At 47.6% G+C, this 17,506-nt stretch overlaps 1 protein-coding gene across 4 annotated transcripts in view; it reads right to left on the bottom strand.

The window, feature by feature from the left end:
- AP2B1 (adaptor related protein complex 2 subunit beta 1) overlaps positions 1 to 17,506 on the bottom strand; it is a 78,590-nt gene that overhangs the window by 26,642 nt on the left and 34,442 nt on the right. For 3 of the 4 annotated variants that reach the window (XM_027690807.1, XM_027690806.1, XM_027690809.1), the window contains exons 12-15: positions 17,313 to 17,411; positions 14,138 to 14,397; positions 9,861 to 10,053; positions 98 to 139 (exon numbers count right to left, since the gene is read on the bottom strand). In XM_027690807.1, coding sequence (XP_027546608.1) covers positions 98 to 139; positions 9,861 to 10,053; positions 14,138 to 14,397; positions 17,313 to 17,411 — 594 coding nt within the window. The remainder of the gene's footprint in view (positions 1 to 97; positions 140 to 9,860; positions 10,054 to 14,137; positions 14,398 to 17,312; positions 17,412 to 17,506) is intronic. The other variant, XM_027690810.1, reaches the window with a different exon arrangement.

Genomic DNA, 17,506 nt, shown 5'->3' with positions numbered 1-17,506 from the left:
AGCATCTTCCAGCACGTAACGGGCGAGGTTACATTTAAAAAACCCTGAGCTTTGAGCAGCTCTTTTAAACTGGGGAAAAAAATGGAATGGCACTTACTGCCGGGCTTCCTCCAATGCCCCCGCCAAGGTCACTGCCAAGCTGAAAGAGAGAAGGAGAGAGAGGAGAGAAAGACCGAGATCATTTAAGCCAAGTGTCAGATGGCCGGAGCGGAGCCCAGTCGCCCGCGCTGCTCCGAGCACGGCTCGCTCGCCACACAGGACAGACGGAAATGCAGTGCTGGGAAAGCACAGGGAACAGAGGGGCTTTTTGCTGTTGTGTGAGCAGAGCTACTTGGAGAAGCACCCCACACTGCGGACAGGAGTGTTCTGCAGGTTAATAAGAGCAAAAATCCATCCCTCCTCGCGCCCGTCGTCTGCGCCAGAAGCTCGGCGCTATTTCTTCACGTTTCATGCATCAGTGCTTTCCCTCCAGCCCACCTCGCTGCCTGCCAGCAGGCCCCGGCAGCTCCACAAAACCCAGTGGGGTAACTGTGAAACGGCATAAAAATAAAACTGACAGGAAGCTGACTTCCTGAAAGCTTTAGTTTTCTAGGGAACAGCTAGGAACTACGGGCAAACACAAAGCATCTTGGCTGTGTTCCTCTGACATGCGGCTCTTTTCAATAACAGGGAAGAAAGAGAACGGGGTATGTGCTGGCTATTGCAACAGCTCAGATAGCTGGGCTTTGTCTTCCCTTTGAAAGTGCAACCCTCCCACAGACAGAGAAAAAACAGTTTCATGATCTAATGGGCACTCCAACAGTAAAGAGACCTCTCGGTGCAGCAGGTTATTTCAATAACAGTCTCTGCCAAGCTACACAGCTACAGTCTGAAGTGATGAAACAGTGACTGTGTACACCCGCACAACCCTCCATAAACACTAAATCCTCTCTGGGACCCTTCTGCCAAACCCTCCTGCAGCCCACCTAGAAGCTCTTCTATCATGAACTCCCTTCACGAAAGCATCCGTACCACTTTCTCAGTGACAAAGCCCATTTTTCAAACATCATTCTACACGCTCGAGAGATTTCAGTGATCAGGACAGGCTCCAAAGCTGGCTACAAGCGCTGTTTGTGAGTACAACATCACTCCTGTGAATATTTAAAAAGCACTCAACAGATGACTGATAGCCAGGAGGGAACAACCACACACTGCAGAGTCATCTCCGGGCTTATCTGTGTCCCGGGCTTTTCTTCTGAAGACCATGATAATTTTTTGCCTAGTACAGGGGTTTTTTTGGGTCACATTCAGACAAGGAACATGACCTGACAATAAGCACAGAGGATGATGCAAGTGCAGGGGTGAGATAGGAGCCAGTCCCATGAGGAAAACTGGACTGTCAGACCAGATCATCACAGCTCACCTTGAGATGGTTTTCCTCTTCCATTTGATTAGGGTTTGGGGAGTCAGTTTGCTTTTATAAAAAGCATGTGACAAACTGGGTCAACAAAGGCTCTTAGATATGTTGTTCAAATAAACGCTGATGTGTTAGAATACTGAATAAATGCACCATATAGCTAAAGCAGAAGCTGCCAGGAGTGTCTATGCTTAGAGGCAAAAAGGCTCCAACCTTTTCCCTCTGCACAAAAAACTTGGAAATTAACTTTGCTCTGCTCCCCACCAGCCTGTTCCCTGGGAGATCTCACAGTAAATGTATTTTATGCTGGTCAAGAGATACCATAAAGCTTCACACCTCTCTCCATCAGAGCACAGATAAAAAGGATAAAATTGCCCTGAGAACAGCAGCAAAGTCGTAAGACAGTGACTTACCAGATGATAACCAGCCTCCATAAAACATGTAAAATTTGACAAATCCCTGTGCTACCCTGGATCCCTCTTCAATCCCCTGGCACCTCTCCTTCCCCAGTCCCCACAGGAGCCAGCTGATGCAACATCAGCCACCATAAGTAGGTGTTAGAGAAGAACAAATGACACAGAATTTGCTTTTTGTTAAGAAGCCTTAAGAGCTTTTTCTTTTCCTGTGTGGGACTCAGTTTATCCCTGCTTGAGGTCATGGCATAAGTTAATAGCAGGTTCCTCATCTTTTGCAACAGCCACCTCTTCATACAGCAACCCAGGCTCTTGCTGTCCAGTTTTCCTTAGCTTACTTAAGAGATAATAGATAAAAGTGAGTGATTCCGAAGTCAAAAGAAGGATCAGTCAGAGACCAAAGGAAGCCAGCCAGAGGATGCAAATCCAATTAATATTGAGCTTATAAAACAAGGCTTATTACACTGTCAAGTCTCCCCCACTGAAACAGTCTGGCAGAGCCGAGTTTTGTTCTATTGACTGCTAAGCCAAGCCATGATTTAGATTAATATATCAGATCATTTACATCTTGTTACTGGCTCACTGAGGAGTAATAAATGCAACTATTACACCTCATCCCTATTCATAGTCTTGCATGCAGATGAACTTTATGCTTTACACTGACAGGCAGCGAAGTCTGGGGGAAGAGAAAGAATCCAGTTCATTTCCAGATATTATTGTATGCACGGAGGACTTCTGGTACTGTTGTCTGAAGCAGAAGAAAGACTGGTTTATCAAGCAGCAAGCATTTTACAAAGGGTATTATGGAAATGACTGAATAATTCTGCATAATCAAGCCAGATGTTAACCATTCTACCATTTCCTATTATACTCATCACAAGAAGCTGCAGGGTAGGAACCCAACCTCGAAGCAGCTCGTACACTGGTATCTGAATGCACTCACTGTGAGGGAGAGCAGAAATGACATATTGGGGTTCCTCAAGCTATCTATAAGTCTTTCATCTTCCCTAAATGTCAGGCCTTGGGGGAAAAGTAGAATTGCTTGAGTGGAGACTCCAGCTCTCACCCCCTATGAGGAGTAGAAAAAAACCCTCATTGGCTTAGAGGATTTACCACGAGCCCCTTTACATTTCCAGATTGCACCCGACATCTCTGCTTTGTGGGAGAAAAGGTCTCTTTCAATGTCAGGAAGCTCTGACCTCCTGAAGCCCCTCTTTGCTGGTCAGAGGGCTCTGCACAGCACAGCCTGTGCCTCTCCTGGCTCCTGTCCTCGGGCCCAGCACTGCAGATGTGCTACGGAGCCGCAGAGCCAGCGCCGAGGAGCTGCCAACTCCTCCAGGTCCCTGCAGGCAGAGCTGGCTCTACCTAACAGTGAAAAGAGAAGTGACAGCACATCTACTGCAACACAAGTTAATAAAGAACTAATCAGTTCCCCATCAGATCCAGGGTGCACTGCCCGTTGCAGCAGCACACAAGTACCTCTCTCCATTTTTCTTGCCTGTCACCCTCCCATGGCACCAGTTCTTTCCCCATTCAGGAACCACAGGACTGGTTTACTCCATCCTCCTGTGAGATGCCCAAGACCTAACTTTATTCCAAACTCAGAGTGATGGAAGAGATGGTAAGAGCGAAGTGTGTGAGTAAGAGGGAAGGAGGAAGACAGAGGGAACAGGAACCAATTACCCACGGAGTGTCCTCTCCCATCTGGAGTGACAGGCAGAGTGCAGAAGGAAAGAAGCAGATATTAGTCAGGCGTGAAGTGCTGCTGAAGCAATTCCCCAGGGCTGGCAGCTCTAGTTAACCATTTCCATTCATCTCATGGGTGGACAGACACTGCCAGAAGGACAACCTGGACTGGCCTTACAGGAGATCAGGCAAGAGCCCCATGGAGGAGAGGACCATGAGAATACAGCCCCACTCAGGCTGAAATGCTCACTAGTGGACAAGGGCTGGCATTTGACAGTCCAGGGGAACTCGCAGCACTGCAAAGCCCTGATCCTGAGCCCAAAGTTGACAGGCTTGCCTCTTGCTGAAGAGGGCAAAGCCTCTACCCAGGAGGAAGAGCTGCCACCGCCAGGAGATGAGCAGGGGATGAACAGGGAGTCTTGGCCCCCAAAAGCACCAAGTTGTTCAAACAGGAGTTCTCTTCGCTCTCTCCAAACCCATCGTGCCACAACAGCACCAAGGCAGCCACATGGGTTTAAAGAAGAGGCAGGGCTCAAGCCTGTATCAATAAAACCAGTACTAGCACCTCTTCCCAAAGTGCAGCAGCGCCTTTACTTGGTGTGAGTTGGCTTGGACAGCGCTGCAGCTGCTCTGCAGTGGGAGAGCCTTTGCCCTGTAATTCCAGCTCCGTGGAAGCAGTTATGCTGACTTATGAAGTGCAGCAGTGCTGAAGTTACTGCATTTAGGAGGGTTTATTTGCATCTTAACAGCAGCTTGTAATGAAGTGACTCTGCTGAAGTGCTCATGTGATCCAGAGGGGTTACAATCACTTCTGCAAAATGACGTGAGGCTTTTGGAGCACCAAAAAATAACAGGGAGGGTGGAGCCAGGGACAGAAGCTGCAACAACCACTGCCCAGCAACTGCTTTGCCTTGTGTCCACAGCACAGCCAGGGCTTTCAGGGCAGTTGTGCATTTCATGAACCATAGTTCATGGGTTAACACGGGACAATTGCTGCCTCCTCCCTCCCTCCCTCATACCCCAAACCAAGAGTCAAGCACCACAGCTCAAGGAGCTGGATAAGAGCCAGCACTCAGTAACACAGCAGCAAGGAACACAAGGCATTTACTTAAGAAGAATCAGGAGCTGGAGCTGACTGAGATGCCACTGAGCCAGGTTAATCCTGTTAAGAGACACCTGAGCTGCAGGACAGACCAGGCTGCATCTCCTGGTGGGCTGCAGGGATCTCATTGCAGACACTGCTGTGGGTCACACAGAGGCATTTTCAGTGCCTGTTTGCTGCCTATTTTATGTGTCTGTTTTCACACCACCAAGCCAGGCTTCCAGGGCACAAGGGCTGCTCTCCAAACCAGGGACAGCTGTGTCAAAGGTGCTGGGGAAAGAGTCCTGCTGCCAATACCAGGGTCACCCGTTTCACTGCACTTACTGCTAATGCTCTACACCTGGCTGAATGACTTCCATCAGCAAACAAAACTGAGTACTAACCATTTTCAGTTTCTAAAGTGCAAAAAAGCAGCTCACAAAGCTCTAGAAGCCCTATGACTGCTCCAACAACAGCCTTCAATCAGACATGAATGAGTGACCCACCAAAAGAGCTCCTTTTCCATATCAGCCCAGTTCCAGCAATGGACACGCGTCCTTTGTCAGAAATCTTAACAGATGCTCTTTGAAGCTCATCAAACCAGAACAGCCCAGATGAAAGGAGTCACTCAGCTCCTTATCAGAGGCTGGAGCAGCACTCTGGGAGAGCATCACATCCACTGCATAAATGGATGCTGGGGCTGACCTAGCACTGACACTCTCACACTGTAGTTCCAGGAAAAGGTAGGAAAGTTACTTCCCTTAAGATTATACACAGCAAGTCACTTGCAGAGCCAGGAGAGGAATCTGGCTCCCAGGTTGCTTTTGGGCTTCCACAGCTACTCTGACTATGAAACACCAGCAGAAGGGTTTCTTTATAAAACATTGGTGAGTCCCTAATCAACCCCAATAAACCAGGATGTTGTCCCCTGAGGCCAGACTTCAAACTCTCCACTTGAAAGCAGCCAGACAGGGAGGGAGTGACACCAGTAGCCCCTTTTGGATGAGACAGGCACTCAGGGCTGCTGGAGCAGGGGTTTCTTCCCAGGCTGCCAAGTGCCTGGAGCTCAGGACACCCTGGGGGAGAGGGTGAGCTGCTGCACCCTCCATCCCACTGCAGAGCCAAGCACAGGGGTGGGACATAGCCCTGAACTGCAGGGAAGGGAACCTTGGGGTCAGACCCCCCCTATATCCAATCGGATTACACAGAGGGGCACAGCTACACCTGGAACAGCCCAAACCAGTCCAGGTATTACAGAAAACTGCAGACAACCAGTGTTTATCAAACAGCTTTTCAACTAAGGACATAAATCAATCTGACCAGCTGCCAGTCTTGAATCAATAATATTCTTGTAGATGAGTGGCTCGAGCATTAAATAAAACCCTTACATAACAGGCTATCCAAGTCTGCCTATTCCCACAGATTTACTGCTCTGCCCCTGGGTTTCAAGCCAGCCTCCCTGGCTCCTGGCCATGGTGCCCTGCTCCCATTAAATGCTCACAGGGAGCTGCAGGATGTGCTGGGCAGCACAGAGCTCTCACTCACATGCTCAGTGGAATTTCAGAGCAAATGAACACACAAAAAAGGTTTAAAGGCAAAATGACCCCAGCTCACGTCAGCACAGACATCCTGCAAAGCACCACATCAACAGCAAACAGGAGCTGGGAGGGTGCCTGGAACCTGCACGAAGTTCAGCCACTTCAGAGCTGCCTTTGAGGGGATAAGGCATCAAACTGCACAAAGCTCTGCATCCAGCAATCTGCTGTCCCAGGAAGTTTTGTTTCTCCCACGTGAGTGGCTGGTATGACTGCTTTACACTGTTGAGCTGGAGATCTCAAATAGTTCTGTAAAAGTGGGCTTAGTCACCATTTTATGGAAAAGAAAACTGAGCAGAGAAGAACTAAACCTGCCCACGGTGGCAAACAGGGGCACAACCCAGACTGGCCTTGTTCACTAGAAAACAGCAAGTCTGCTCTGGTTATAGGCAAACCATATCTCGTTTTTGTACTAACAGCCCTTTTTCTCTCTCTTTTTTTTTTTTTGTAATTGTTAACACATGCTCAGCATCTGTGCATGCATGTTACATTTAATACCAATTACAGAACTCACTATGGAGATAAAATAAGATTTACTCAATAAATAAATTAACCTCTCAAGCAGCTGGAGTCTCACTGGTCATGGGGATAAATACCTAGCAATGCTGAGGAAAATTCAAATGAACAATATAAATATGGTGTTTATCCAGTTTTACACCACATAGTCTCTACTTAAATGCCTGGAAGAAAAAATAACCCCCTCCAGTTTAAGAAATTGAAATGCAGAATGACATTTGCCATGGAAGTTAAAGCTGCTGTTGGTCTTTCTGGGTTAGTCCTGTTGGGACTTTTACTGCAAGAGCATCCCTCTGAAGTCAGACACTCCCTCTAAAGAAAAGGGGGTAGAAGAGGGGATGGCACTGCACAAATGTGGCTTAATATTATCCTAAGATTCAAATCCCAACCCTCTTGGTGACTCATGCAGCCCAGAGACACTGCCCAGCAATTTGGCTAATAGCAGGTTAGGGTTAAGCCAGCTTGTTAAACACATGCCCACAATGAACAAAGATACAGATCACATTCACTCACTAATTAGGCTTATCATCACAGACTCATTTAGGTTGGAAAAGACCTCTACACTGTTACCCCATCACTGCCAAGGCCACCACTAAACCAAGTGCCACATGTACACATCTGTTAAATCCCTCCAGGGGTGGTGACTCCACCACTGCCCTGGGCAGCTGTGCCAGGGCTGGACAGTCCTTTCAGTGAAGACATTCTTCCTAATATGCAATTTAAACCTCCCCTGGCACATCTTGAGGCTGTCTCCTCTTATCCTGTCACCTGTTATGTGGGAGAAGAGACCAACTCCCACCTACACCCTCCTGTCAGGGAGTTGCAGAGAGTGAGAAGGTCCCCCTGAGCCTCCTCCAGGCTGAGCTCACCCAGCTCCCTCAGCTGCTCCTCATCAGACCAACCCTTTCCTCCACTCTGTTGCCTTCTCTGGACACGCTCCAGCCCCTCAATGTCTTTCTTGTTGTGAGGGGCCCAAAACTAATCCCATGATTTGAGGTGTGGCCTCATCAGTGCCCAGTGCAGGGGGATGGTCACTGCCCTGGCCCTGCCTGGCCACACTATTGCTGATACAGGCCAGGTGCCACTGGCCTTCTTGGCCACCTGGCTCATGGTCAGCCACTGTCACCAGCACTCCCAGGTCCTTTTCCACTGAGCACCTTTCCAGCCACTCTGCCCCACACCTGGAGCATTCCATGGGGCTGCTCCAAGTGCAGGACCCGGTATTTGGCCTTGTTGAACCTCACACCACCGGGTCTCAGCCTATAGATCCAGCCTGTCCAGATCCCTCTGCAGAGCCTTCCTATCCTCAGGCAGACCAACACTCCTGCCCAAGTTGGTGTCATCTGCAACATCTGCACGAGGGAAGGAAAAGGCAGAGCTTTGATTCATTTGATGCAACAGCACTTCAACAGAAATCACCCAACATCAAAAACTCCTCCATCACTCAGACATTTGGTTTAGTGCTCACCCCATCAGTAATTCAGCTAAGACAGTGCTGGGCTGTGCAGCCCGAGGCACAGCTACTCCCCATCCAGACATGATCATTTTGTCAGATCACACTCCACAGCTCCACGGATTTACTTAAGGCTTGAGGAAGATATTAAGTAAAAGCCCAGGACCATATCAACTAACAGCTCTACTGTCAAAGCAGGTCACTAAATTAAGCCCATTAATGCCACCTGCGAGACAGCTCTTCTCCCAAAACCAAGTTTTAATTTTACTGTGTCCATTTATTTGTCTGACACTAATGAGAAACAAAGGGTTACTATTATAAGAGGCCTGGAAAGCAGCACAGACAGAGGAATTTAAGTGCTAACCATTCTGTGCCACCACAGACAGCACCGTCTTCTGCAAAGCCTTTACACAATTACCAATCCCAGGTCCTTAGTGGCACATCTTGCAATGCAGGGAAAGGCTGCACAGGGCTCTGGGCTCACTGTCTGCTTTCCCAGCACCTCCAGCCTCACCATTTCCCTGATCCCCTCTGAGACACTCCCCCAGCATAAGAGCAGCCACCCCACTGACCAAACAAACTGCTGGTCAGCACAGAGGCTAAAGCACAGCTGACCTCTGTGAATGCCAGTGCCATTAAGGGTTAGATTGTTTCCAGTTCATTAGCTCATGGAGAGCTGGAAATGAGTTCAATGTCTGCTTTAATAAGATTATGGCAGCTTAAAAAAATAGATATTTGACAAATAAGGATTTGTTGCATTGGGGTTCATCCAGCTGCCTCCTACCTCTGTTATTCAGAGCTTGACTCAGAACTGAAACCACCTAAACCAGGCAGAGAACTACAAGCCAAACCTCAAGCAAGACAAATCCACTGCAGGTCTGAAAAAACACCCAGCTATGTTCCCTGGGGCAGTCTTACCCAGGTTACACAGTGCAAATATACCCAGGAGTGCTTCTTCCCCTGCAGGGAAGTCGCCAGGGAGTTGAGGGCCTGTGTGCTGTGCTCCCCTCCATGGGAACAGCTCCCAGGCTCACTGTTACATTCACCACCTCTTAATACCTGGCATAAGACCACAGCACTGACCTCTCCACTGCTGCTGTCTCCTTGCCAAGTGATTTTCTCATTGCAGCTCATGCCCAGCTCACTCCCCAGAGCACAAAAAGGTGTGATTTCTCCCACTGGAGCCTGACCCTGGTAGCACCAGGGCAGGTACCTCATGAGCTGCTGTGACACGGTGAGGACTACACAGAGTGCTTCCCTCTTGACCCCACTGCAATTAAAATGTCACCCATATTAAGCCATGACATATAAAAATGAGATGACACAGGGTTACAGCCTGAGAGCTTTGCACCGAAATTCAGGAGGGCTGGGAACTGGGTGGAGTAAAATGCCTTCTTGAAAGGCAGCCTGAATCAAATAGGAAGCAGTGATACACTTTACATGCTTAAAACAACATTTTGGTTTCCTTTTACACAGAAAAAGCACAGAACAAATATATCCACTGACCACGGGGATTCTACAGCATGCAGCAACATCCATTTTATAGCAGGAAAAACCTGCTGGGAGTTGGTACAATAGCACTCGTTAAATCCTTTTGGAGTTTCAGGACTCAGCACTGGGAGCTCAGTGATCCAAGCATTAAAAGCACAAATAACCAAGGCTTTGCAGAGATAAGCACAGCTCCAATTATTTCACACCAGCTAACGAGGATGCTGCTTACCAAGCTGTCCAGCCCTCCTCCCAGGAGGTCCACGGCACCCATCTGCATGGAGGACACTTGGGGAACATTCACGGGGGGCCCCAGGTCCAGGTTGAGGAGGTCTCCCAGGAGGTCTCCCTGGGATGGAATGACCTGTGGCTGCTCCAGGTTCGTGGTGGCCGTCGTGCCCACGGGGCTGTCGCCAGCGTCGGTGCTGCAGGAGGTGGGACAAGAAGCAGAGGAGAGAGACATCAGTCACCTGTGGTCTCCAGCTTCGGATTCCCAGCATGGGGAAACACAGCAAGACAAGCAGAAGCCAGTCCAAAGCTCATCCCAGCAGTGCTCTGCTCACTGATACAGCTGGCAACGTGTTATGGCACGTGGTTCTTCACCACATGCTTTGAGCACCAAGACTTCCCAAGCATCGTGCATGGTCTTCAGTCCAGCAAAGAGAATCTTCCAAGGTGTGGGATCTGCCCACCTTAAGAATCACAGACCCATCCAAAACAGTGAGCCATGAGTATTACATGGACCACAGCACTGAAAATAAGTATTTCCCAGCTCGGAATAAACCTACAGAGACAATTTTCAGCCCACTGGGCCTGAGAACCACTAATAAACATGGGGAAAGATAAATAATTCAGATTTCCTCAGAGAATGTTATCAACCTAACATTGACAAAACCCTTGAGCCCTCACTCTAACCAGTGCAAACTCCACCACTCCCCATACATCTCGATTAATCACCTTCTACTGACCAGCAACAAGCTCCACAACTCTTTCCTAATTGAAAACCTCCATCTAAAATTGATTCCTCTATTCTATCGATAATTTCCTTTCCTCTGAGTTAGCAGGCATGTTAATTGCTAGTCTAGAAATGCTTATTATACAGCTTCCAAAATTTCTCATCATATGCAGTCTGGCTACCGTTTACATTCACTTGTCACTGGATTTTATAACAAGAAAGGAGAGAGGGGAAGTAACTGACTGTAGCTCCTGAAGATCTCACTACAACGTATTTATTCTTTAAATTCGGAGATGCTCATTTTAGATAATTAAAATCCCTTCTGTACCCTGTTGCCAGCAGCAAGTGATAAAATGATTTCCAGCTCATGTCCTTGCAGCTGCAGCCAACAGGTAACTGCACACAAATGCTGTGGGAATTAGTGTCCTGACAAGGTGCTTAACACTGGGGCTCTTGTGTAAGGATTTGCAGCTCCTCATTCCGAGTGGCCAGAATTCCCTCATCCTTATATTCAGCTGCTGAGGGGAAAGACTCAGTGACAGAGTCTAAGCTGCTCCCAACTTCAGTGCCAAGAGAAAAAGATGGAGCATAAGGACTGCAGAATGAATTAGTTACCAGGCAGCAGCAGCAGAAAGCAATGAAAGCTTCTTTGCATTAAAAGCTTTAGACCCCAAATAATACTAATATTAGCTGTCCTTTCTGCTTCTGCCTTCAGCAGGGAGACTGCTGAGTGTGCTGAACTGCTCAGTGAAACATTTCTGAAGAGCAAGTGGTTACTGTGATCCACTCCCACCCCCACCTTGGGAAGGGGAGGAACAGCAGCTCCAAGCAGAGGCACATTACAAGCCACTTGGTTCGTTCCCAGACTGTAATCCCTTTAACACTACACCTCTTCAACACTTACTCATCCTTCTCCTGATGGAGACAGAGAAATCCCTCAAGGTCTTGTGTAACTGCTGTTGCCCCAAAACCCAACAAGAAATTAGGAAAGGACAAAGCCAAGTCAGTTTGTATTAAAAAACAAAACCCCGTTTGGGAAGAATGGGTCTCTTTAAAGAGATTTGTATAAAAAAAACCCTTTGAATTTTATATGAAAGAAAAAATTAATAAAGAATATGTGGGTTATAAAGGGCAAAAAGTCTTGATATAAGCTTTCCCCCTCACAGTCTCGGGCAGTGGGTAACAGCTGGGTTTGCCCATGTGAAGTGGAGATTTAGCCCTATGAATTCAGCCTCCAGCAGGTCCCAGATGTTGGGTTTTACAAGGGATGTACAGAGAGAACCAGAATCATAAATTTCCTGCAGCCACCTGTGAAATAGGGGGATAGAGACTCCTGCCCAAGTCTAACCAGACTCCTCCCAGGGGCCCTGTAAACATCTTCCCAAATTTCCCAGCTGAATTATGGCTGAGCAGGGGTGGTGGGAGCCACCACACCAGGGAACACTGCCAAGCAATCAGATTTCTCCCCCACCTTCAGGATACATCTGCAACTCTGTGACACTTGGGCTCACTGAAGAGGCAGGAACATTTCACCATCTGTGAGCTGTTCAATGGGTCTTCCCATCAGCTGAGAGAGCTGAAAGAAACCTGCCCTTGCTTGGAATTTAAATGAAATGGAAATTAAATGAATCAAAATGCAACGTAGTGAATTCTGCCAGCCATAACTAACTACTCCAAGGTTTATACCCAGGGAAGCACCATTCATCTATTTACCTCTGCCAATCCACTCAAGAAAACGTTGTCTTGACTCTCAAGCCACATTCACTGTGGACATGTCCACACTTCCATGCTTTCACCTCTATCTCACGGTGCAACCTGAAGGAAAACCTCAGTCTCTAGCAGACACTTCAGCCACCAAAATGGTCATTACTGGAGTGCAGGTGTTAAGAAGATAACTCCAAACAATTAGGTGAGATGGTTATCTTCCACTGGACACCCTTAACTTGCCTTACAGTGATGCAGAAAACCCCAATAAGGGGCCTGTTTATGAGGTGAGCTCCCGTTGGAGAAGCCCAGTGTGCCATTAACTCCACTCGTTTTTTAATTTACCAAATGGGCTCCAGCACTGCATCAATATGACCAGTAGGAGCACCCTTCAGACCTTCCCCCAGCTCAACACTGCTGATTGAGGCCTGGAGGGTTTATGTTGAAGCAATGGTTCTGCTCTAGTCAGAACAGATTTAAGGTCAGCAGCCAGAGCATGAGCTACAAGAGTCAAGCACATACACAGTACATGCAAGAAGCTAGTAAAAAACTAGCCCCTTCAAAAAGCTGAATTCCTTGAGCTAAATCCCCTAAAATGTTATCTTCTGTCGTGACCTGAAACAACAGTGTACAGGAGGGTTGGTAACACCAAAGACCAAAGCTACCCCAGTTCATTTTGAGACTAATCTTTGACTAGGAGAGGCAGGAAAGCGGCCACTGCTTTTTTTGTCCAACTGGTAGACCTGTGCTTGCTGATTCTGGGTCAGTGCAGCCAGACTTGATTTCATAGGCAGGGAGAAAACAACTCGGCTTCCCAAAGCCAGTCTCCACCGAAATAGCTTCAGTTGCTAAGAATAGCAGAGAAGTGGTGTCGGAAAATAGAAAAGCAGCAGCATTGCACACTGATTTATCAGTGCAACAGCAAAAAATAGCACTCCAAATGTCACTTTGGGAATATTATTAAGAGGTAAGCCTGGATACTCTGCCTCCTGCTGTAAAGCACACTCAGTTGTGTAATTAATACCATTAGTGCAAATAGCACTGCTCACCTGAATGAGGGACCATGGGAACAGGCTCAATAGCAACCCCTCTGCAGCCTGGAGCTGCTGCACTGCCTGCAGATCCAACCTGCTTCCAGGACTGTGATCACAGGGAAGCATTAAAGCTCCAGGCAATATGCCAAAGCATTTCCCCCCACCTCCCAAGGGTTAGACAGACATCAGTCTACCCATCTTCTTTTAAGCTCTAACAGTTTTCTGTGATGGGGCTTTGATGGTTTTTGACTCCCTCTGTCTCATAGGCACCGAGTGAGAAAGGTAGTTTTTACCAATCCTTCTTCATTTCATATTCCAACAGCAAAGGATCCCTTTACTTGCCTGTTCCAAGAAACTGATACCGTATTCCAGGAGACAGGCTCCTAAAGCTGTGCTTGCTGAAGTAAAAGCTCTTACAAAATCATCTTCTGAAAGATGCCTGTTCTTACTCTAGTCCTCCTCCCCCTGAAGGAAGCCCTTGCACCAAAGGTGATTCCACCCTTACCCAAACCTTCTGCTTTTTAACTCAATCTCTCATGTCAAGAGCACTTATAGCCAATGTCTTAAAAAACACCACACCTCCTCCTCACACAAGAACTTCCATACTTCCCGTGTCTTCTGACCCAGAAACTCAGAAACTACATACCCAGGATTACCTTCGACAGCAGAATGGCCCCTTGAATGACCTGCAAGCCCTTACACACTTATCAATAAAATCCCATCAGAGTGTTCTAAAAGACTTTGGCATCTTTTGGACCGTTTGCTAGAAAGAAACAGCCAACCCTTCCCACTATCCTGGTGGCTGCCTGAGCTTACCTGCCATGGTGAATCGGCAGGTGCTTGCGGTGGATGCCGTGGCTCCCCTCCACGAAGGCGTTGGGGGGTTTGTGGTACACGGACGCCAGGGAGCCGATGTGGCAGATCAGCTCATCGAGCAGGGTGGGCTCGATCAGATCGGTCTCCTCGGAAATCAGTGGCTTTTCCGAGAGAACCACTTCCTTGGCAGTCACGGGATCCGTGGAAAGAAGGCGCCAGTAGATGTAGCCGCGATCCCGCAGGTCTGGGTTGTCAGAATCCTGAGACAAAGCAATACATCACTCACGGGTCTGAAGTGAACTAAGGCCTGTCATCAATTATTTCTCTAGCAGTGATTCTGCTGGATTAAAAAACCCCACCCATCCAGCAGCGACAGTCAGTAGTTTCAAAGTGTGTTACAAACTGTTTGTTGTGATGAACATCCTAAAATAAAAATGGAGAACCAGAGTACTAATGCCTGGCTTCCTGCTCAGCTGGTCAAGGAGCAAAAAACCTGGGATTTATATCCCACAATTGCCCCAAACCACAGAGCTCTCAACTGCTTTCTAAACTCTCCTGCCACTTGATACAACAATAAGTATCAGGAGAACTCCAAGGGGGTGTAGACAGAAGAAAAGAAAATCACTCTTTCACATACTAAGAGTAGAGATACAATACTGAATAATGATCCAAGATTCCTGGAAATATGTGACTTACCCAAGAGCACTGCTGGACAAAAAGATGCTGCAGAGCTACATCTTAATAAGCCATATTCTTTATACCAAAAGAGATCTTATTTATCCTGCCTTTTAGTTATCTAATGAAGTATGGAAAGATGCTAATGATACACACTTAGGATACTTCATCAGTTCTCCAGCTGCCAATAATACCCTCGTTTTACTGCAGATACTTTTGCCTCTGCATGAAGTGCTAATTATTTCTCTCCTCTTTGAGCATCTCTGCCCGGAGCAGCAAAGTGAGTGGGGATGGTTTGCAGCTAATGTTCAAGGGAGAGGGAGGTGATGTGGTTTTATGTTGCAGTGCAACATGTTTGAACTGCTCATGGAAGCAAGACCTGGGATTTTTACCCCCCCGTCAGCAGAATAACAGGATAAATGTTTCTGAGGGCTTTTTCCCCATAAAATTCCGGCAATATATCATACACCTCATCAGCCTTCCTCTTGGTATTTCTTTTCCTCTTCTGTGATCTCATTCATGCTGCTGCCGACCTGTCAGAACCTGCCTCTCTGCTGTCTGTCTCAACATCCTCAGGCACACAGTAAAACCTCTATTTGGAATGAGACTGAGCTAAGCTCATTTCGCTTGTAAGGACCCAGATAAATCTACCTGTAGTCTCAGACATTATCTCTGGAGTGCTGGTTTTGTTTGATGGTTGACAATTAACAATCCCTACAATCCTTAACAATCCCTTTGCCCTTAACAATCCCTACAAGACTCTCCACATCCTGCCTGCACCAGCAGCTCAGGATCAGGAGGGTTTCTGCAAGGCAGACGTGAAAGACCACAGGTTTCCATCTACTTGCAGGCACAAACAGATTCAAGACTGGCTGTTTCTTTCCACAGCCAAATAAACAGATTTGAAACTTTAGTAAACCTACTGAAACAAGAGGCTCAGATCTTCCCTTTCCCAGTTTCTCTCCCAATTCTCTGCTCTCCAGGGTCTGCATACCAATGAGCTCAGCTCCCCACCCGTGCCAGACCCACAGCAGCAACGGGGATGCAGAGGTCTGTTACGGGTTATGGGCTTGCCAGAGACCTGATTCCTGCTACACATCCCTGTCCCTGCCATCCCCAGCTGCTTCACTACTACTTTGGCCACTGTTGGCTGGATTAAACTGGCTCCTGCTACAATCACGCCTGCAGTGGGCTGTGCAGACATACCCCCAGACGCTCAAAGTGCAACAATACCTAAGCTGGGGAAAGAAACACACGTGTAATTACTCACCCACTCAAGTGAAAACCAGTATCTCCACCTAGAAATCAGACCTCGAAATGTAAGGCTTTTTAGTGTTTTGCAGCCAGTTATCCTACATTGACTTATTATTCATATAAAATACAAGAAGCCAGACTGAATCAACATTTGTGAAAAACAGAGAAAAAACAGACGCCTATTATACTCCTAGGGTGCCATTAAGTGTTTTGTGACTCAGCACAGTGGGTTTTAACACTTAGTACCTTTCTTCTGTTGGCTCAGGCAAATGATACAGCAAGCCCTTGGCCCACTCCTCTCTGCAGAGCAGCTGAGATCCTGCCTAAAAGCAGGTTTTGAAGCAAGAAAAGCAGACCATGGGTTTCTTGCTGCTGACCAATGCAACTCCTCAAAAGGATGAATAAAAGTTTTAAGTACTGATAAGTTCACAGCCATGATTTCTTGCAGTACAGAGGATCAAAAAAGCCAGCTGATGAGTGACTCCAGGTTTTCTGCTCAGAATTGCAGCCCATTCAGCTGGGAGACTATTTTTATCACTTGGCACAGCAGGCCTGGAGAGGAGCTGCTTTTTTTGGGCTGTTTACCCCAGTCATTACAGCCAGGGAGTGCAGGAAGATTGGCTGAGGCCTTAGCCACCCCTGCCACCAGGACATCTCCACTTCTGTCCTCCAGAACTACAGCACTTGTGTCTGCCAGCTCAATCCCAGCCTCGCCTGCAGTGATCTGAGCTCGTAACTCAGCACCTCATGCATAATGAATCCCTGATCTTAACCCACTGCTACAGCCTCCAGCAAAGCTGCCACATTGGTTGACAGCATCCAAGTACAAAGGAAAAACCCCAAACTCCAGTTCTTTCTTTTTCATAGCACTGCCTAAACTTTGCTGTTCGCAGAACAAAGTCCCTGCCAGGCTCTTTCCCTCTGTCACAGCTCCAGATGTTTTAACTGCAAGCCACCTTCAAGGAGAAAGCATTCTGGTTTCTTGGTAACTCCACCTTGTCCCTAACTTTCCATTTAGTGGGGGAATAGGGGAGGAATTTGGATAAAGCAAGAGCTAAGAAGGAGAGGGAAGACTCCAGATGGCAAGAGGCACAGAGCAGCTCTTAAATGGAGTCTCTTTGGAAGAGAGGGGAATACCCTTGAATCCCATCTACTGCAAAGCTGACTGGCCTGGGAGATGGGAGACACCACATGGCAGGATGCACAGTGTCTGGAGGGCTCTGGATCACTGGATATCTTGGCTTACCTGGGTGGCCAGGCTGAGGACCTGCTGAACCAGCTCCTGTGTCTCAGAAGGCTTTTTTAAGAACAGCTTCACTATAGCAGTCAGGAGGGTGAGCTGCACCTGAGAAAGGGACACAACAGAGAACAGAAAATTCATCCATGCTTTAGCAACATCTCGCAAGTCTCAGCATCTTTTACTGATACAAAACTCGAGTT

Source organism: Neopelma chrysocephalum, unplaced genomic scaffold, assembly GCF_003984885.1.
Source record: "Neopelma chrysocephalum unplaced genomic scaffold, ASM398488v2 Primary Assembly neopelma1_82, whole genome shotgun sequence".
NCBI lineage: Eukaryota > Metazoa > Chordata > Aves > Passeriformes > Pipridae > Neopelma > Neopelma chrysocephalum.
This window is presented reverse-complemented; position numbering and strand designations above follow the sequence as displayed.